The sequence below is a fragment of the Pseudorasbora parva genome, chromosome 6 (genome assembly GCF_024679245.1).
Source record: "Pseudorasbora parva isolate DD20220531a chromosome 6, ASM2467924v1, whole genome shotgun sequence".
NCBI classification, from domain to species: domain Eukaryota; kingdom Metazoa; phylum Chordata; class Actinopteri; order Cypriniformes; family Gobionidae; genus Pseudorasbora; species Pseudorasbora parva.
In genome coordinates this window covers 26,888,306-26,910,995 of record NC_090177.1, presented here as the reverse complement: position 1 = coordinate 26,910,995, position 22,690 = coordinate 26,888,306, and the positions used below count along the sequence as shown (strand labels likewise).

At 36.5% G+C, this 22,690-nt stretch overlaps 1 protein-coding gene across 1 annotated transcript; it reads left to right on the top strand.

Annotated features, from left to right (window-relative positions):
* The first annotated feature begins 669 nt into the window (after positions 1-669).
* Positions 670-11,072, top strand: commd7 (COMM domain containing 7). Its single transcript, XM_067447324.1, has 9 exons — positions 670-862; positions 1,663-1,716; positions 2,250-2,352; positions 3,727-3,783; positions 3,886-3,923; positions 4,039-4,129; positions 4,244-4,293; positions 10,624-10,672; positions 10,769-11,072. Exons 1-9 carry the CDS (start codon positions 779-781, stop codon positions 10,843-10,845), a joined length of 603 nt encoding a protein of 200 aa, XP_067303425.1. The 5' UTR covers positions 670-778; the 3' UTR covers positions 10,846-11,072.
* The last annotated feature ends 11,618 nt before the right edge of the window (positions 11,073-22,690 follow it).

The window sequence follows — 22,690 nt, the reverse complement described above, 5'->3', positions numbered from 1 at the left end:
TTTATTGGATTGCTTGAAACATATTTTTAGACCTGTGTGTAGCTAGTGTGCAGCCTATTTAATAATGTTGGAGCTTTTGAAAGATCTACTTTTTGTTGACCATATTATATAATATAATATAACATGTGTTGCTATATTTTACAGGTATTTTAGAGTATGAGGGGAGCAACCGACAATGAATATTGCCAATTTCTAAGAAAAATATTTTAAAATTGGTCCCTGTAAATACTTCTGACTTGCTATAAAACCATGATCCCACAGCTGTTCTGGTTAAACAAAATAAAAGTTTATAGCTTTGCATTAGGATTTTCCAGAGTAATATTGATATATTTACATGAGAGATGCAAACTGTAGCCTACAATTAAAAATATATGCAATATGTTGAATAAAAACATGATATTGTATTAGTTGAGACCCAATGTTTTGGAAAATAACAGCAATAGCCTACATTTACTGGGGTATTTAATGCTGATGCCTATTTAAGGGTTAATATCATTACAAAGATTTTATATGGTTTAGATAATTGGAAATTAATCAGATACTTTAAAAGAAAAAAATATTTACGTATATTGTCTGCTATGACAGTTTAATTAACGCACACAAAAACATTCACATTATCACTGCACTACAAAAAGTTCACGACCGCACGTGCTCAGGAGGACGCGCAAGTCTGAGAATGGCGAAAGTGCTGCGTTAAATCGTTAGTATGAATTAGCAGCGGAAGTGTGGAAGCAGACGTGATAGTTCAGTGTATCAATAGCGGAGCTACAAGGAAATAATGTTGCAGTTGCATTTCACCAATGATACATTACCTGACAATGTCAGCACTGACTTTCAGAACCTGAATAAATTCAGTGAACAGGTAGGAGTTCAGTATGCTGGGAAAGGAAAGTGTGAACTGTAATCCTAGTTTAGTGTATTTAGTGATCAACATATTTTGCGTATAATTTCAATGGGTGTAAAAAAATTGTCTCTCGCTCAATCGCGCCTTCAGAAACAAGTCACATAATGTTTTGCTTAATTGTGTATAAAATGTTGTCACGTGATATTGCAGTATCATAACAGTTAACGTTAGCATGAGCAGAGGATTTCAGGCGTAACTTAGCTACTAAACTTCACAGACACTATTTAAAACGAATTGCTGCATATTTATTTTGAGGAAACAGATTGACTTCTTTTAATAAGTAACAGACACCATTATGCTTTTCTTTCTATTATGTACTTGACCGCTGCTACAGAGTTTAATGCAACAACAGCAAACATACATTAGCCTACGCTAGCCTTCCCAACTTTGAACACACTTGACTAAATTTGTCTCTCATGATGTTAAAATATCTAAATACATAATGATTTATATAATATCGTTTTTTGTTTTCGTTTTTAAAGCTAATATTTTAATGTAGATTTTTTTAATGGGTGAGCTGAACAAGAAGAACAGTGACAGAAAAGCAGCAAAGGAGCCTGGTGTTAAATTCTGCTTAAAATGTCTTAAAGTCGAGTCCAAAGTAGTGTGCATTTATCTGCATATTTCTCCGCTACTTACTGTACTTAGTCAGTACCGATATACCTTAATTTCAGCATTTCACCTAGATAGTAGTAGATGATACACCAAAGGAAAATACATTCAGGGCCAATCACTCAATCTTATTCCCTTCCCTGCAGCAATTTGTGAGCCTGACAGAGATCTTGTACCAGTTCCTTCTAGAACCCAAAGAGGTGAGTCAACACTCTTAGATTACATCTCTGAAAAGCTATTTCTGTAAAGTAATTTCTAGGAAAATCAAGAAAGAATCTTCCTTGAATCCAATCCAGTTGCAAAGTGTATGCAAAATGCATGCATATAACAAAAAAAATAAAATTAAAAGGGATAAGAGTAAAGAAAGATTCATTATGTTAACATTTATTGTGATAACCTGTAAACGTGTGAAATGATTCTATTCTATTTGTTTTTAAGGGGATAGTTAACAAAAAAATGAACATTGTCATCATTTCCACACCTTAATGTTGTTCCAAACCTGTATGAACCAAACAGTTGAAGTCATTGTGGCCCATCAATGGTTTGGTTATCCATGTTCTTCAAAATATATTCTTTTGTGTTCAGTAGAAGAAAGAAACTCATAGAGGTTTGGAACAAAATTAGGTTGAGTAAATGACAAAAATTTTAATTTTTGGGTGAACTATCCCTTTAAGAGGATTTATGATCTCACACACACAAGTAAAAGTTAAATAGTTGTCTTTTTCCACTTCAGTCCGAGCGGTTCCTGCATCAGCTGACAGAGTTTGCTGGAGAGAATGGGATGAGTGCAGGGCCACTGAGGACTCTGATGAAAAGTGTCCTCCTCCTACCTCATGGTAAAACCTTCAGGACCCTCATCTTGAACAGATTGAGCTCCTTAATCTGAATTCCCACTGTTGAATAATGCACCCCCCTTCCGCTGATGATAACATCAAATGTAGCCGCTTAGCCTGACCCCAGCACTAATCTAAACAGTGAGCGCTATGATCCTAATCACAGTGAGTGATTGTTCACTGTATTTTACACCAAATTGCTGCATTATGCGTCTAGAGAATCCTAACATATGCAAATAGGCCTGGTTTCAAATTGCCCTTGGGAATCTGGACCTAATGTCACATGTAGACTGGCCGACCCTACCAATCAGCATGCATTGGTGTGCTGCTACATTTGCATGCAATGACTATCCTACTGCCTGTGCTTTTAGACATTAGAAGGAAAGGAAACATGTCAAATTACTGATCACACTGATAGGGGAAAATGATTAAAGTGTAGTGTAGAATAATGTGTATCAGAAAGACTCACAAAAATGTATAGCCATGAGTTTAAAAAAAAAGCCTATAGTAAACTGCCACATAGTCAGCATTACAAGTGCTCATTTGATGTGAAGACTTTCAAAAGGTAGTCTAATTTTACACATTTTCTAATGACTTAATAAAATATCTTTTACAGATAAATGTTTACATTTTACATTACTTTTCATTTAAATGTGTTGATAAAAATGTTTTGTGATTAAGTTTATTTTAAAATGTATTATTTTACCATATATCTGTTATTTGTCTTAGAATGCACACATTATTGAAGTTCATTGCAGGCTGAATTACACTTGCAGAGTGCTATTTGTTTGGCCTTTAGAAATATGTTTAGTTTCAGTGGTGTAAATCCATGTTTCATCATGTTACGATCTGAAGTTGATTCTCTTAGCCAGTGCTATGATCATAAATGATGATAAAAAGATACATATAAACATACACACACACACACACACACACAGAGAGATAGAGAGAGAGAGAGAGTGAGGAAAAAATCATATATTGTGATTTCAGGAATTATTATATCTTGATTATGTCTCTCACATTGGACACACACCTACGATGACAATTTCAGACCCCTCCATGATTTCCAAGTGCGAGAATTTGCAATTTGGTGGTCAAATATATTTATATTTGACTGTTTATATATATATATATATATATATATATATATATATATATATATATATATATATATATATATATATATATATATATAAATACAGATTTTTCTTAAATGTTGCATGGATACATATAGTAATTTGTCTGATGTATAGATTGAATTTGGTGCAATATCAAGGTCCATATCTGTTAGAACACTGCCTATTTAGGTTACTACGCTTTGGAACAGAGATATGATGTGCATATAGAAACAATGTTAATGTCTTCCTCCCTTCTCAGGTGCTTTAAAAAGAAACCTAACAGCTGAACAGGTTAAGGTGGACTTGCTCTCATTAGGTACAAATCAATATTTCCTCACGCCCATAATTTGTACTTGTTTGATTATATTTCCCAGTAGTCAATATTCAATAGTCAATATTTCTATTGCTTAAATCGCAGGACTAAATGAAGACAAGGCCAGTCATTTCTCTGACCAGGTATGTCTTAACATGACATTATGGATATGGAGTTATTTTGGTGCTTATGTAGTTTCCATGCGGTTGTGGAGTGGTATGACTAAGATTCAGTATATCCATCTTACATTTGTTTTAGTGGAGAGTCCACTACCCTGTTTTGTCCAGGCTGGCTGTGGGACAGACATTAATGGTCAATCAGCTAGTTGACATGGAGTGGAAATTTGGTGGTAAGCAATCCATGCACATTTGTATTTAAATCTGTATAATTTCAAATGCAAGTAAGAATATAAAGAATGTGTTTAAATAATATGTGAATCATTTAAACACATAATCCTTTGCAGTTACTGTTGGTACAAGTGAGCTGCAAAAGACCGGAAACATTTTTCTACAGGTAAATCTTTAATTATTTTGAAATGCAAAGCAAATATTCACAAATAGATTCATTTTAAATTGTATCTTTGCTTGATGGTTAAAACTGATTTAAGGCTGAAATAAGCTATACACAAATTTTGCCCAGATTTTTTACTCTCTGGAGGAATTGACACTAGTTGCTTTAAGTCAGTGTCAGTCTTCAGATTTTGGGAAGTTGGAGTTGACAGATTTGCGTGATGTATATGTAATATCTTCCAATAGTACGAAAAGGAAGGGAACCTGCTAGAGAACTCTCACAAACATTCTGTTTTTTCATATCATACAATAATAAACAGAAAAGTCACCTTTTCATCACTCAGCTCTGCACAATTTCTCAAGAAAAAAAGAAAAAGTTTTGGATTCATTTGTGTTATTCTTCCATCTGCTAATGTTCTGTTTTGGTATCATTTCATTCCATCTACAGAGCGTGTGCACTTTTGTCCTTGGACCTCCCTCACATATTAGGGATGTATCGGTCCAATACTGCGCTCGTATACGCATACATTTAATGAGGACGAGAATATGAAATCAACAGCTGATACCACACAGTGTGTACAGTACAGTGCTTGTAACAAAGAATACACTGACTCAGCACACATCCGTCAATGGTCATTTAAATTCAAACTAAATCGTATGTAAAAGTAAAAAAAATAAAGGTCCTGTTCTTCGCAATTCCATCTTTCAAACGTTAGTTAGTGTGTAATGTTGCTGTTGGAGCATAAATAATACCTGTAAAATTATAAAGCTCAAAGTTCAATGCCAAACAAGATATTTTATTTAACAGAAGTTCCCTTTCAAAGCCTACAGCGAACGGCCGGTTTGGACTACACCCCTGCACTTCCTTGCTTGAATGACGTCACTAGAACCGTTTATTGACTAACCCTCCACCCAAAAGTACATGCAAAACAGGGGGCGTGCACTCCCACGTGGAGAAGAGCGCACATTCAGCGCTTGCATCTCCCCGTTGTGGTAAGAGGCGAAACCTTTCCGGGCAAAGTGTGCTAAGCTGCTGTCCAATCACAACACGGGAAGCGCTGGCCCAATCAGAACTCGTTACGTATTTCTGAAGGAGGGGCTTCATAGAACAAGGAAATCATCAGGCCGTTTTTAGGACAGAGGAAACAGTGCTGTACAGATAAGTAAATTGTGTGAAAAATACAATTTTTTTTCACGCGAAACATGAACCAATGTTATATTGTACACTGTAAACATAATCAAAGCTTCGAAAACACACGAAGAATGGGACCTAACTGTTACATGATTTCTGTATAATGAATGGTTCCCTACATTACAGAAAGACAGTACAGTCATCACATAACGTTTTCAAAAAGTTTCTGTGTGCAAACATCCAAAGCGCCCAGAAAAGCTGCCTCTCAAACAGTGCAAATTGATTTTTAATTTCGGGTTCTCTTTCATGTTTTTTTGCATTTGAACCTAACAAATTCAAACGGTCACAAAACCCCCTGTTTCAGCAGCAAGCAGTTCTCACCACAGTTTTGAAAAATGCTGTAAAAGTGGGCGGGGTTTAGCGGCGGAGAGGAGGGGGACAAGGGGAGACTGACAGCAGATCAATGGCTTCTGATTCAGACAATTTTATTTCACTCTAATTAAAAGCATCAAAGCTTCCCACAAATACATGCTGTAAATGACCATTAATTTACACGCAATACAATGTAAATATTTGTAAACCTCACCATTACACATACATATATCCTGTGACAGTTATAATTCAATGCACAGTTATGCACAGCAGTCGCAATTTGTTCTCTGCATCGAAAATATGTATGGACACGTTGTATACCTTTGATAACTTGTGGACATTTATATGCCATTTGGTCAATTAAATGACGTTAAAGAGCAGTTACACAGTGTGGATGAATCGCATTTGTGTGAAGGACTCAGGATCTATTTAGAGAATGTAGGCAACGCAGACCCTTATACAAAGATAACAAAGAAACAATCATTTTTGATCTATTAAAAATCCCATGGCATGTATTTTTTTAAATAATATTTCCTGAGGTGCACTGGTTAGTATGGTTTTCAAAAAGTCATAATTTATATATATATATATAAAAAAAAGGCTTTTTTTTCTATGCTTATATTATCCCTCTGGCTTGAATGTTCTGTTTCAAGGGGAGTGACTTCAAGGGACTTCAGTGAAAACACCCACTTTTGTAATTGGCCGACATCTTTGCATTTGGAATGAGTATAGATTATGTGGCGGAGGTGGCGTGGTTTAGTTAGGCGCAAGCAGAGAGAGGGACGGAGAGCTTGGGAAAGATTGCTGAGAAAGTGTTAATGTACCGATTTGTTGAGAGTGCGAGTTTATTTTGTTTGTATCTGAGAGCTCTGAATAAACGCGAGTGAACTTTGCAACGTTATTTCTCTCACAAAATGCTTTTACCACAACTAAAAATAAACACGACATCGACATGAATACAGTAAGAGTAATATAAAACAAATAAAATAACAAATGGGCTTTTTACCCAATTAATAAAAAAATTATCTGCCAACTAATCGATTATCAAAATAATTAGTTGCAGCCCTAATTCAAGCCCTTTCAGGTCTGTGTGCACTGCGCATTCTCTCTTTCTCCAGACGCGATGCTTAACGCTAAAATCAGGCTTGTTCTGGAAAAAAATGGTATCGGTGCATCCCTAGTAAATAGTCAGCATGTTGGATGTTTACGATTTGAGATCGGTGTAGCTTTGACATTCTTCCAAGCAGATTCACTCTTAACACACATCAGGTAATGTTGAGAAGATAATCTAATTATCGAGGAAAATTGGGCCCAAAATCTGCCCCCATTGCCTTTACCCATGGGGCTTATATCCACCCCTGCGTCCCAATTCGCATACTATCCATCCTAAATAGTATTCGAAAATAGAATTAGTATGTCCCAAATCGTAGTATGTTGAAAAGAGTATTCCAAAGATTCCCGGATGGTTTACTATTTCCGGTCCGAATTCACAGTATGGATCGATGGGCACTCTAACGGCTGATATTGCCCACAACCCATTGCGAGTTGGACGAGGATTCGATTAGAACTACAAACGCGGATAAAAAGCGTTAAAAAACTACAAACATGGCGGCTGTGCGAGTTCGACGGTTAAGTAGAGAAGTTTAGATAAAGGGGTTTGAGTGACCAACTATCAATATTTAACCTGACAAAAATATATTTATTCAGTGTTTCACATTATATTTCACCCGCAGCAGCATTGAGAACTTTTGAAATGACACGTTTGGCCATTAACTTTTAAATGCATCATTATATTTAAACTGTAAATACATGAAGAGAGTCTCTGCATTAAAGACCCACAAATGGCAGATCAACGAGCGGCTACATTTCTCTCGGATACGGTAGGAGATTAAACTGAATGTGGAGGATTTGAACTGTGATGAATCTGACGATGATTGACGGCAGACCGTGACGGGATGCACGTAACTAAGCGACAGAGTCCGTTAAAGATGGCGAAGTAGTATGTCCCGAAGCTTGCATACTTTTCTGCTACACACTCAAAAGTATATACTTTTTCTTCACAAAAAGAGTACATACTTTTAGGACGTAGTATAAGTAGGCGAATTGGGACGCAGCACACCTGTCACTAAGAGTGGGAACAGGTGTTAGTTATCAAACAATTGACCCACTTTCTTAACGCTTGTCTCCTGAACTCTTTCTAACGTCGCCGACTCCACTCAACCACACCCAGGGTATGAACAGACTTATTCTGTTGGAGGAAATTAAAGGTTTGCTCTTTTGAGCCGATTTTAGATTAATTTGTCATGCATCTCCAAGCGATAAGTTTGTTGTGCTCAGAACGATTTGAAACTCTGATAGTGGCTGTATACGAAAGTTGAAAAATGCTGCCTGCACAGAAAGGTAGCAAGACACATCCAAATTCTATCGTGCCTTCATCTTTTTAAGGCAGCATAGATGTTTCCTTCACTGCCAATGATATCCCACAATCTTGTGTGACAGTTGAGCTTAAAAATAAAAGGGCATCTGAAAGTTGCGGTTGGTGATAAGTTTGTGTGTAAATGTACATTTTTTTTGACACTTTTTTTTCCACTTTTGATTTGATTTCTAGCGAGAAAATAGTATTGCTAAAAGTATTAGTCAGTTGCCTAAGCATTCAGACACAGCCAGTGTATGATACTTGATTTAGTGCTTGATGTGCAGTTTTTTTGGAACCATTTACTAAGTTGCCAAGTGTATAATGCCTAGTTCTGTATTTTCTAGCCTTTAAGTGCCTTTGACCCAAGATTTTAAGGATTTATGCATCTTCAGCATTGTAAACCCGAATAAGTTAGCAAAAACTTAATTTTTTAAGTTAAATAACTTCGTTTAAGCAGAACTTGCAGATTTTTATTTTGTACTCATACATTTTAATTTCTCTTAACTTCAAACATTTGAGTAAGCTAATTAATACATTCAAATGATCAGCTTTAACTAGCTAATTTAATAAATACTAATTGGTAACAATGCTCTGATAGCTTTAGCATAGCATACATTTAACATACTGTACAGTGCCTTGCGAAAGTATCCGCCCCCCTTGAACTTTGCAACCTTTTGCCACATTTCAGGCTTCAAACATAAAGATATAAAACTGTCATTTTTGTGAAGAATCAAAATCAAGTGGGACACAATCATGAAGTGGAATGAAATTTATTGGATATTTCCAACTTTTTAACAAATCAAAAACTGAAAAATTGGGCGTGCAAAATTATTCGGCCCCTTTACTTTCAGTGCAGCAAACTCTTTTCAGAAGTTCAGTTAGGATCTCTGAATGATCCAATGTTGACCTAAATGACTAATGATGATAAATAGAATACACATGTGTGTAAGTCTCTGTTTGAATGCACCTGCACTGTGATATTCTCAGAGGTCCGTTTAAAGCACAGAGAGCATCATGAAGAACAAGGAGCACACCAGGAAAGTCCGAGATACTGTTGTGGAGAAGTTTAAACCCAGATTTGGATACAAAAAGATTTCCCAAGCTCTAAACATCCCAAGGAGCACTGTGCAAGCGATAATATTGAAATGGAAGGAGTATCAGACCACTGCAAATCTACCAAGACCTGGCCGTCCCTCTAAACTTTCAGCTCATACAAGGAGAAGACGGATCAGAGATGCAGCCAAGAGGCCCATGATCACTTTGGATGAACTGCAGAGATCTACAGCTGAGGTGGGAGACTCTATCCATAGGACAACAATCAGTCGTATACTGCACAAATCTGACCTTTATGAAAGTGTGGCAAGAAGAAAGCCATTTCTTAAAGATATCCATAAAAGTGTTGATTAAAGTTTGCCACAAGCCACCTGGGAGACACACCAAACATGTGGAAGAAGGTGCTCTGGTCAGATGAAACCAAAATGGAACTTTTTGGCAACAATACAAAACGTTATGTTTGGCGTAAAAGCAACACAGCTCATCACCCTGAACACACCATCCCCACTGTCAAACATGGTGGTGGCAGCATCATGGTTTGGGCCTGCTTTTCTTCAGCAGGGACAGGGAAGATGGTTAAAATTGATGGGAAGATGGATGGAGCCAAATACAGGACCATTCTGGAAGAAAACCTGATGGAGTCTGCAAAAGACCTGAGACTGGGACGGAGATTTGTCTTCCAACAAGACAATGATCCAAAACATAAAGCAAAATCTACAATGGAATGGTTCAAAAATAAACATATCCAGGTATTAGAATGGCCAAGTCAAAGTCCAGACCTGAATCCAATCGAGAATCTGTGGAAAGAACTGAAAACTGCTGTTCACAAACACTCTCCATCCAACCTCACTGAGCTCGAGCAGTTCTGCAAGGAGGAATGGGCAAAAATTTCAGTGTCTCAATGTGCAAAACTGATAGAGACATACACCAAGAGATTTACAGCTGTAATCGCAGCAAAAGGTGGCGCTACAAAGTATTAACTTAAAGGGGCCGAATAATTTTTTTTTTCCGTTTTTGATTTGTTAAAAAAGTTTGAAATATCCAATACATTTCATTCCACTTCATGATTGTGTCCCACTTGTTGTTGATTCTTCCAAAAAATGAGTTTTATATCTTTGTTTGAGGCCTGAAATATGGCAAAAGTTCAATGGGGCCGAATACTTTCGCAAGGCACTGTATATCTGTTCTCAAACTGTTGCTCCACTCGTCACCATGATGATAACCCAACAGAAACTCATGGTATCATGTTATTTTTCATTTGTAATCTTCAGTGGTTGTATTTGCTGAATCAGTCTAATTTCTAACTATAAATATAGCATGACAGATATGCAGTTATATTTATTAAAGTATTTTCTTCTCAGCTAAAACTGGTGATCAGAAAAGGAAACACGACAGAAAATGTCTACATGGGTAAGTTTACTTGGAAATTCATTGTCTAAGTGAATGGCATTTTCAGCATACATTGGATGTGATTTGTGATTGTTTTTTTGTATCTCTCCACATTAGAGCTGACTTTACCCCAGTTTTATAACTTCCTTCATGAGATGGAGCGTGCCAAAGCTAGTATGGATTGTTTCAGTTAAACCGAGTCGGAGGTCATTGTAATCAGAGTTTACTTGTTTTCCTATTGACTTAGAATAGAAAAAAAAAATTTTTTGTTTGATTGTGTGGGACAATGATGACATTCCACATTGATGCTCTTTATTGATGATATTATCTTTCTTAAATATTTGATTTCTTCTGCCGTAGTGTTTATTTGTACCACCATATGTGCTCTTTGTTCTTTATTAAATTAATATATTCTCAGTAATACGTGTTCTTCATTATTATTAAGTGCTGGATTTTATATTTTGTGTTGCCTATATTTGAACCATCTGCTTACTTTATAAGTAAAATAATTCATACAGTACATTTCAAACATTCAGATGAGTTTATTTTTGATGAATACATAACATAATTAATTTTTTTTTTTTTAAACAATTGTCCTTGTAATATTACTTGTAAAATAAACATGTTTTACTTTTATTACTACTAGGTGCTGCAGAAAAGTATTCATTTTGCTGTCAGCCGACATATCAGATTTGAAAAGTGTTTGCTTACATCACAGAATGGCATGCTTTACACTAGATTATTTACATGTCAGATTGATGTAATAAATTAAGTTTTATTTCAGGAGGAAAATGTTCAAATTATCTATCCAATCAGCACAAGAGGAGACCTATATATACCCTGGGATTGGGCCAAAATACCAACCTTGGAGCCCTCTACAGCAAGCAAAATACGTGTACTACTTTATATTCCATCTGACTATTCGTTAGTGTGAACTCTTGAAATGAATTCTGTGTTTAAATATGAGCACCATGTTAGTATTTGTGTCCAGGAGCAATTTAAAACAAGACCAGTGATATGAGAGAACATACCCAGAGGCTGTGTAGATAAATAACGATACTGGTTTGTCCTTACATGTTGTTGTTTCCCTGTCTTTGAATAGTAATATTTGCATTCTTTTCACAAAATTCTGGTGCATTTTCTCTAATTTTCATTCTTCCAATTTTCTCAATTATTGACTGACACTTCTGTCTGCATGTCAGTGCGTACGGGTTGTCTATGAGGCATTTTGCTCCAGTTACTCCACAATTTGTGGTGCATGTATCGAAAGGGGTGGCGCTTGTTCAGCCGACACTTTCATCACACTTCATAATTATTTTATGTTTTGACAAATTGGTGTTGAATTACTATGATTTTGTATGAACAAATTGCTTACATCCCACTGAGGTGTGGATCCTCATTCCATTTTTGAAAAAAAGTTTTATATACAATTCGAATCATACAAGTTCATTTAAAAATGGCCAACTCGTAATATAAAGTTTTTTCATGAAATAGAGTAGACCTGGTCCCAGGTCTACTCAATGAATTGGCTTTTTCAAATGAACTTGTACGATTCCCATGGGTGACATTAATGAATTCAGTCATAATTTCAATGATGGTAGCTTCACACTACACTCTTAAAAAGAAAGGTTTTTTGGTGTCCATGAAGAACCTTTAACATTCACAAAAGGTTCATACGATTTTTAAAATGTTGTTTACATTAAGAAATTCTTTTAAGAACTGTTGACTTAAAAAAAAATGTTCTTTGGTGACCCAAAAATAGTTCTCCTGTGGCTTTGCTGCAAAAAAAACACCAACTGTTATTTCCTCAGCCAAATGCAAGCGCCAAATGTTTGAACCTACGGTTCCTCTGGAGCAGAATTACTTCTGCAACAACACAAATATCAGTGGAAAACTAACAGTCAAATCCCTGCTCACAGTGAACAATTCAGCACTTGGTGACTTTTGCTTCACAATGAAACAGAGTCAACATCAGTGCATCAAAAAACAAAACTCAAATATGAACGATGGGCCACCGTTATCCCTGTGGTAAATTTTCGAAAACCTCCTGATTAAAACCTAAGAAGTCCAAAGCATTTTGAGGCCCTGCTTTCTCTCCATTTTGATCATCATACTTCATATAAGATTTTCCTGTCAATATAAAATATCTGGTGTAAGTTTTAGGGCCCTGCCCTAAACAAACACATGTTCTAGCTGTTGCTATCATATGCTCTTTATGACCAATTTATGAGTTGACTGTGGGAGGAAGCTTAACACTTTCTCTAAAAATGACTATCATAAGTTGTATCTGCGTGCTTGCTATGGCAGTCTTGAATCTGTTATTAAAACACGAAACAGGGTTTTCCAACGGAATCTCATCCTGTAGCATATGGTAATGGCAGGAGCATCATGCTTTGCATTCACTAACTAAAGAAACGCTTCAGGACAATGATCCAAAATATACTGAGTGGTCAAAACAGAGGAAATTTCATATTTTGCCATAAGGACAAAGTCTCAGATCGCATTGTAATCCCTGCTGAAAGCAGGCAATTCACAGAAGACAGCAAAACCATCTTAGACTTAGAAGCAGGTTTATGAAAAAAATAGGACATAACCCCCTACTGCTAAATACTACCAATATTACCTTTGTTTTCTTTGCAGCATAAATAGAGGGTTAAAATGTTAACCGAGATCATCCTTACACAGTGCATTAGTCATATGAGACCAATGAATAACCAAATGAGACGATTGTCAATGAGAACATATAGATTTATCTTGTAAAACATTAAATCAAAGCAACATAAAAGTAAAGGGAAATATAATTTAAACAGCTGTGGATGTTTTTTCTCAAATAACACTATTGTGAAACAACTTGTTTCGACAAGCACTTCTGAAGATAGGAGAGCTGAAGAACAGATTAGACTTCCCTTACCAAAGAAAATAAATGACTCAAACTCTCCTTTATAAAAGCCAATGACCGGTCTCTAGATAGCTTACTGTGTGGGATCTAGAAAGTGGAGCATCTCCATGCAAACTCTCACCACATTTACCTGCTTGCACAGCAGTACACCAAAAATTGTCCCCCAAAAAAGTACTAAATATATCATTCATCTCTTACCTCAATGTGGACTCAAAATTTCGCCTGAGGTGCAGATCAAAAAACTGAATGATGTTGGCAGTGTCCTTGGGACCATGTTTTACATGAGCAATTATGACTTGCAATGAGATAAACATGTTCTGGAAGAAAAGGGAAAACCTGTTCAAATCAGTTCTGAAGTTATGTCAGTTAAAATCAAATTACATTTCACTGCATATGGGTGTGTTCACTGTTCACATCCATAAAAAGGGCATGTTCATTACAACATAAAAGGAAAATCCTTCATTTGAAGTTTGCCTGTACAAATATTTGGCAAAGTTCATCAGATTTCTCATTAATAATGTAATAATAATTCACATTTGACTGACTTAGGAAATAAAAAAGGCTTTAGGCAGTCAACTATTTCCATGAATCCATCAGTAGGCAATAAATATGAATGACGACTGCAAAAATACGTGAATGATGTTAAACAAGACTCCTTCTGAATAAATTCCAAAACTGAAACTCTTTGATTTTTACTATTCTACTTCTTTAGGCCTGTCATGCTTGTTCACACCTGCCACCCACTGAACACCTGGTGTGTGTGTGTGTGTGTGCGTGTGTGTGCGCGCGTGTGCGCATGTGTGCTTGAGTAAAAGAGAGAGAGAGAGGTATGTGTGTAACTGAGAGTAGAGAAAGGGATAGGGGAAAGTTACTGTTACTCTAGACAGCAAAAAGAGGAAGTTAAATTCCCACGAGAGTTAACTAGACACCCTAAAGCAATTCTCCAAACATCTGCCATATACTTCTGATAAGTTATGAGATAAAAAAAAAAAAACGATATTCAATTTTGTCCACAGTGTATGTAGGTGCACATTCTGAGATAAAGAAAATACGGTGTGGACAGTTTCCTGTGGAAGTATTGGGCTTGTGGGCCGATAAATGCCTTTATAAACCGAAATCTTATTATGTTTGTATTTTTTTTAAAATCTAAGTAGCCCAGTGTGTGAAACTGGGGTTTTACCACATCTACCAAGTGGGTCGAAGTTTGACTGGTTCACAGTCCAGTTTGCCTCTGTTGGTAAATGTTGTAAACTGAATGTCATTTGTATAGCCCCTGAAATGTTATGGGGTTTTTTGTTTGTTTTCTGTTTTTTTATGAAGTCCTTGTAAGGTAAAATAATGTGAATCTTACAATGTATAAAATAACAGATATTAAGTATTGCTTTGAAAGGCATCCTCATCACTGTGCGCAAGTTAAAAAAAAAATGAAAAAATGAAACATATGCACAAATGAATTGTTCATAAGATCTATAATAAGCATTTAGGAAATAGATCAGAATAGATCAGAATGTCTGAGGCAAAGAAAATGGGCAGAGACCATCAGGAATGTTAAAAACAATCATTTACAGTCTTATTTCCTACGGCGTATAGGTCTGTAGCAGTAATGTCAGTGATTTATTAGTACTGATCACCTATAGCAAATTAGCTATTGTTTCAGCAAACTCACCTTCAGGATTTGCTGCAATTTTCATCATCCAATCCAGTTTTGATGGGAGAAATCTAATAACCTACTTTTTTTTCGGTTTGATATCCGCCCCCCCTTGAAATATGTTGTGTTATTTTACTCACACACTAGAATCTATTCATATTTTAAATTTGCTTTTATTTATCTAATTTTAATCATTTTGTTATGTGCTTTTGTAATTTTTTATATTTTTATAGTGATATTATTTAGTTAATAATAACAACGCTGGAAATAAGCCAAAAGAAAAGTGCATTTTACATTGGATTCAACCCATTTTATATTTGAATTTTATTTTGGGGTTGGGTCTGTAGATTTCACTAAAGCCATAAATAAGCAGAGTGAGAAACAAGGCTGAAACAGTTGCTCAGAAAGGAAGAAGAGGGTTTAACACTTCATCAGCCCCATTCAGGAGCTCAGTGGGCTGAACACCATGCAGGATACTGATACTCATCCGACACACACACACACATTTCCCCTCTCAAAGGCACAGTTTCAAACAGGAAACAAGACCAGTGTGGTTCCTACAGTCTTCCTCTTTCATATACGGTCCTGTTCTTTCCCCATCTGCGTTTCTCAGAGCAATGTGCATACATTCATTCAGACTGTTCCTTTCACTCTGTCCTGTTCTCACGAGTATGCACACACACACACACACACACACACGCACGCACACACACACATACATTCTTCAGTCTCTCGTCCACTAGAGAATAATTGATGGTTTCTTATTTAAGTTCCTCTCGGGTGCAGGCCACAGACATCACTGTGCCGTGTAGATTGGGCTGTGGTGCACAGGGGGATTTCCTGCAGTATTTCACCCCAGGCGTCTAGCCCTAATCTGGGCAGGGCAGACAGGCTGCTCGGGGCGCTTTGTAGGAAGAAGGGCCTCGTTTTGTGCGCTTTGAGAAAGTGTGATGCAGAGTTTCCTGAATATTAATACGGGCAGTAGAGAAATGCAGGTGCACAGACGATCAAGGGATTTAACGTACAAAAGCGAGAAAAAAAAATACTGTAAATCTCATAAGTGTATTTCTGCATTGTTCTAACTCTCTTCTGTTGTTTTTTCTTGTTACTTAGTTACCACTCACCTCAGTTCCAGCCTCTCTCATTGCCCTGGCAACCGAGCCATCCCATTGCTTCCCCTCCACTAGCATGCCGGGCCTGTCCCAAGGCTGACCCCTCCCCCCGATCTCTCCTCTCCTCCCCCTCCCCACAGCCTCATGCAGTAGTTGGGGCGGTGGGGGGGGGCACAAAAATAATGTCAATGCCAACAAACACACACTTTTTGCATCACCTCTCTTTTGTTACAATATTTTTTTCAAGATAATTATTCATTCAGAGTTAAAATTCATTTAATCAACAGCAATTTATGGTGTTGAGAATGAAGAAATTTGCAAAACAACATTTAGCCATTAGAAGATTTTGCTCATTCAGTATGGAGATAATTATTCTATTTTAATAACAAGCAATAAAATAAATTATATTCTTTAATTAGTATATTTTACAGTATATTATGATAAAATAATATTTTACACATAATATTTTACACACTTCATATATATATATGAAGACCATAAAAATAAATAAAAATGTATTAATAGTAGTATAAATTCATTTGGACAACTTTAAATGTGATTTTCTCAATATTTAGACTTTTTTTGCACCATGATTTTCAAATAGTTATATCTCGGCCAATATACATCAATAGAAAGCTTATTTTTCAGGTTTATCATTTTACGGTATAATATATTATACAAGAACTAAATGCATGTTCTGGGATTCAGATTAAACACGCAGGGAACACAATTAAATTTAAGTATTATCTTTATAATATATTTACTGAGATATATATATACTGATATATATATATATATATATATATATATATATATATATATATATATATATATATATATATATATATATATATATATATATATATATATATATATATATCTTCATGGAACATGATCTTTATTTAAAATCCTAAGGATTTTTGGCATAAAAAAAAATCTATCATTTTGACCCATACAATGTATTGTTGGCTATTGCCATATGGACCATGGTTTCGTGCATGGTCCAGGGTCACAAATGGTCTTGAATTTAATAGCACAGTGAATATTTAGAGCTGCTCCAGCAGGGCTCAATGATAAAGATTTTTTTCTATAGGCCTTGTAAATTGTATTATATTATATTATATTATATTATATTATATTATATTATATTATATTATATTATATTATATTATATTATATTATATTATATTATATTATATTATATAAAACATTTTTATGGATTATGCTTTATCATGTGAATTATTTTATCATATGATGAATGCAAGTATGCATAACAATGCCAGCATCAATAAACAGGGATAATGTGTCACATGCCTGTCCTGTCTTGTGTGCACTTGTGGGTTTTTGTTATTTTGGGCATGTGTTCTGTCATTGTCTTATCCCTCCCCCTTGTTACCTGATTAGTGTTTTATTTTCCCCACCTGTGTTGCCTGATTCCGTCTTGATTTCTTCCCTTTATAAGCTCCTTGTGTTTATCAGTCTGGGTCATATTGTTGTCCTGTCTACGTCTCCTGGTTTCCTCCGTGAGTCTGTTTGGTATGTTTTGAGATTTAGCTTTTTGTTAATAAATTATCATCTTCTGCACTTGAGTCCTCGCACCTAATTTCCTGTATCTGTAACGTGACATAATGTTGGGTTCTTTGTCATGTTGAACTTTAATCCTAGATCTGATTAATTGCATTTAGGTGCATTAGACACTAGAGGTCAGCATTGGCTATAATGTTTGTTTAGTCTTATTACCACAGTGACTAGCTGAAAAAAGACCCCAGAAAGGTGCAAATCAGGGTGAAAAAGAAGGGTAGATTACAAAAGATGGAGCTGGAGTAAAGGACGAGAGCATGGGAGAGGATGGTGAGAGAGGATGGAGAGGCTAATTTAAGTTGTGAGGAAAGGGTCATAAGGTGAGGCCAAGGGCATCGCTGCTACCAGCACAGTGCTGTAGCACCTCAAATGAGACAAAAAAAAAAAACACTTCTTCCTGTGTGATGACCTGCACAGACTAACCCATGGCTATATATATAAAAAAAAATAGAGAGAAAGAGAAAATGCATTTATTACGCTGTGTACAATGGCAGAAGATTGCCGTCTCTCCTCACAAACGTTCAGGAGAATAACAGTGCAGAGACAAAAAAGGGTGGGGAGGAGAGTCAACACAAAGCCCGAACAAAAGAGAGTCACTGAACGACTGATTCCTCCATTTAACACCATACTTGTAGGCTATATTGTCTGTAAACACCTACAGGCAGTTGAAATGATGGAACATGCTCAGGGCACAAGCTGAAGGCTGTTAAGGGGCAAAGTTCATACAAATGAAAAAAGGACTGATGAACTGATCAAGTGTGTTAAGGAAAACTGAAGTTTTTAATTGCGGGTGATCCAAAAAGAAAGACCTACTCATTAGTGGATAATATTTATGGCTGTTCTGAGTGGGTGTTTCCATAAATGGATCAGAAATCCACATCTTAATTTGATGTTATACTGAAATGGACAGAAATGAGCTAACAAGTTAGACTGCATTCATGTTAGCCCATATATATATATATATATATATATATATATATATATACACACACACACACAAAGTTATTTAATTTTATCACCTCATTTGAAATCATAAAAAATATTTTAAACTTTATATGTATCAGTTGCAGGCAACGTATTGAAAAAATTAAGAGGACACAACATCTTAACATGCTGGTCGCATGAATTTGTGATAAACCATTTTGTTTTGGTTAGTACATAGTACTAGTAACTCAGTTGACTGAACTTATACTGCAAAATATTAAAAAAAATCTTATATTAAAATGTTTACTCACCCAAAAAAAGAAAATTCTGTCATTAAGGCTGTCATTCCAAACCTGTAAGACGTTCGTTCATCATTGGAAGACAAATTAAAGGGGGGGTGAAACACTCAGTTTCAGTCAATCTCATGTCAATCTTGAGTACCTATAGAGTAGTATTGCATCCTGCATATCTCCGAAAAGTCTTTAGTTTTATAAAATTTATAAAAGAAATATGGGCTGTACCGGAAAAAAAAAACAAGCACCTGGAGGCGTATCGTGTGGGCGGAGCTAAAGAATGACGAATGCGCAAAGCGGTGACGTCCTCAAGCGTGGAGAAACTCATGGCTATCGAGCTCAGCTAATAGATATATGATCCAGAATCATTCGGAGGCTGAAATAAATTGAACAGGAGAAACAGCAACAGCAGGACGTCCGTCTCTGTGGTATGTATTTAGTGGACTGTCAACATTTGTGTGTCTTTACTCGCAGTTTATGAGGACATGATTCGGTTTATGGACTATTGTATGCGACTAAACCTTAGCAGTAGCAAGCAAAACGGTTTTGCACGTCAGACTAGTGTAACGTTATACATAGAACAGCAATGGAGTAATGTTAACCATTAGCGCATTTGAATGACGAAGCACGCGATCGTGTCGTTTACTGATGTTTACCTACGTGACGATAGCCGACAGCACAGACATTTGAAGCAGTTTTACTCACCGGCTGCTTCCAAAGCAGGACCGAACCTTTATCGCTGGGACCGCTCTGTCAAAAACACACTTCTTTGGTATGATTTGGTAAAGTCCTGACAGCAATGAACGGTGGAGATCCACTTTTGCGATGCGACTGAAGCGATGTTGTGAAGCTTCCCATCATTTCTGCGTTCAAATCGGTTTTAAATGCAGCGCTGCCTTCCCGGAATGCTGTGCTGAAGCGTTGGAGCCGCTTGATGTCACCCATAGGAATAAAGTGGAGCGCGGCGCCTGGATCGACTGGATCTGCACCTGAGAGAGTGTTTATGGGGCGTGCATTTCCTCTCTCGCTCTAGTCACGTGCGCGCGCACCCTACCGGGAGAAGAGGCCGTAAGACCCATACAAGGACCTTCCGCTCTATCAACGTCAAGCCAAGCCATACTCGAAAAAAACTCTCCGAAACTTGTGAGAAACCGGAAGGAGTATTTTTAACACAGAAATACTCCATCAAACGTCCAACATTAGTTTTTGAAACTTTGTCTATGTTTAGGATGGGAATCCAAGTCTTTAACAGTGTAAAAAGCTCAGTATGCACAGCATGCAGCATATAACAGCATTTCACCCCCCCCCCCCCCCCCAAGATATTTTTAATGAAATCTGAGAGATTTATGTCCATCCATTGACAGTCTATGCAACTACCACATTCAAGCCCCAGAAAGAAAAAAATCAGACATCATAAAAGTAATCCATGACTCCAGTGGTTTAACCTTAATTTTATGAAGCGACAAAAAAAAACAAAAAACGATTTATCTCTTTATTAACAAAATACCCATTCCATTGCGTGTTCATGAGAGTATGTTATGTTATATTTTGATGTATTTATCTTTCTGGGGCTTGAAAGTGGTAGTTGCATAGTTGTTGTTACTGGAGGGATATATATCTCAGATTACATTAAAAAGATTTGTGTTCCGAAGATGAACGAGAGTCTTACGGGTTTGGAACGACATGGAGGTGAATAATTAATGACTGAATTTTCTTTTTTGGGTGAACTATCCCTTTATATTAAACTAAAGTAAAAACTTTTTTTCTGAAGTATTAAGATAATAAAACTAAATGTAATATATGTTTACTTTTTTTAAGAATCATTATTTTGAACTCAAGAACCCATTCCTTTCAAAAATAGACACTGCAAAATCTGTAATTTAAGCAACATCAAAGTAATGTTACAAACTGAAACATGGTGCACAAAAATATATGTGACATTTTAATATGCTCTCCCTTAAAGCATTATTATGATATTTCTGTCAGGATTGCTATCGTCAAAGATGATTGATTGACTATTAACATAGTTTGGATTGGCGGTGGTTCTGTTCTGGGCATCCATGTGCATCCATGCAGCTTAGCATGGATAAGAGCAGGGATAGCAACAATAACCTAAAGGGTAAACAGAACAGAACAGAATAAAACAGAACAAACATAATGTATTGCAGATATCATTAATGTCAATATTAAAAGGTACAACCTAATTCGGGAATTTAGTCTGATCAAGGGGAATTAGAATACCAAATCCTGACTGCACGAGAAGAGGAGCTGTGATGGAGGAGGGTCAATGAGCTCTGGAGAAACGTGATAGCTGCTGGGCTGATAGTACTGAAGGAGCTTTTCTGTATGCTGTGATAGCCATAGGTAGACATGATGAGCGGACAATCAGAGTCAGCTGATGCGAGCTTGACTAACGTGACCTGCCAGAACTGATATTTAAGTAAAACTTAAAATGAATAGTCTTTCTTTTCTGAGAACTCTCAGACTAACAACAGCAATTAGCAAATCATTGTTCTGTGATATAAACGAAATCCTATAAGCTATTAAAAAAAGACAAGCCCTTAGGTATGGCCACCCCGATATGGCTTCCTGTTTTAATAGGAAATACATCAAAACAGGAATGAAAACTGCATTCATTGGGTGATTTCCTGGTTGATTTCATGTCTGTCCCATTAAGTTAGACTCGTGGTTTTCTCAATAACATCGTCTTGAATAAGGCTGAAACTGTGATATAGTGTCTACAGAATTGAGAGCAAATATTCAAAGACAAAACTCACAGGGTTTTGCACAAGTTCTCAGCCAATCAAGCACATTGCTAGCATAGATGCCAACATTGCAGTCAACACTATCATAGGTCACCATGGGGCTCTACTGTTGATAAAATGGCAGTAGCGGTCTTTTCACACAGGATGTGAACTTGAATTCAGTCTGTGTTATTTTTTAATTTTTGGTCTAGTTTAATATCAGATGGACGTTTTTAGTATTGTACCTTGTCTCTGTTTTTTTTCCCTCTTAGGAGCGACTTGGCACATTTGAAGTGCATTCCAGGTCTTTGGTATCTCCAGGCACCATTTTGATTATGGAAGATGGATAGAGGATCGTTAAACAGCTATTACGGTCGTGTACAGTCTTAGGACAGCCCGGTAATGAGGTGCAGCGCAAGGGATTGATGGGTGTTTGGCTCCACAGTGTTTCAAGAGACCAATGCTGCCCTAGTTTCTGCCACTGGGACACCACAAAACAGATAAACAATGAATCGGCATTGAGAACAGATCATCTGTGTTTGTGATTAGCATTCAAGCAGAACACAAGTCATGGTATAAACAATATAGCATATCCAAACCTCTATTTAAGCAAAAACAATGGTGTTTGATATCAGATGTCTTTTCTAAGACGTGAAAAGATTGATTGCTCTGCACAATATAGTCTTGTTACCTTAGTCTCGCTCTACAACTGTCATTCTCAACATTGCATCTTTCCAAATCAGTTTCAGCACTTTTATTTTCAACTTTTGCCCTGACACACAACCGATGCAGAGCTACACTAAGCCCTTGTGATGACACCGTAAGATATTGATCAAGA

Coding starts and splice junctions, on each gene's coding strand:
- commd7 (XM_067447324.1), top strand. CDS start 779: ATGTTGCAGTTGCATTTCACCAATGATACATTACCTGACAATGTCAGC. Junction 4,294..10,623: donor CCGGAAACATTTTTCTACAG/GTAAATCTTTAA, acceptor TTTTCTTCTCAG/CTAAAACTGGTGATCAGAAA. Junction 10,673..10,768: donor GACAGAAAATGTCTACATGG/GTAAGTTTACTT, acceptor TCTCCACATTAG/AGCTGACTTTACCCCAGTTT.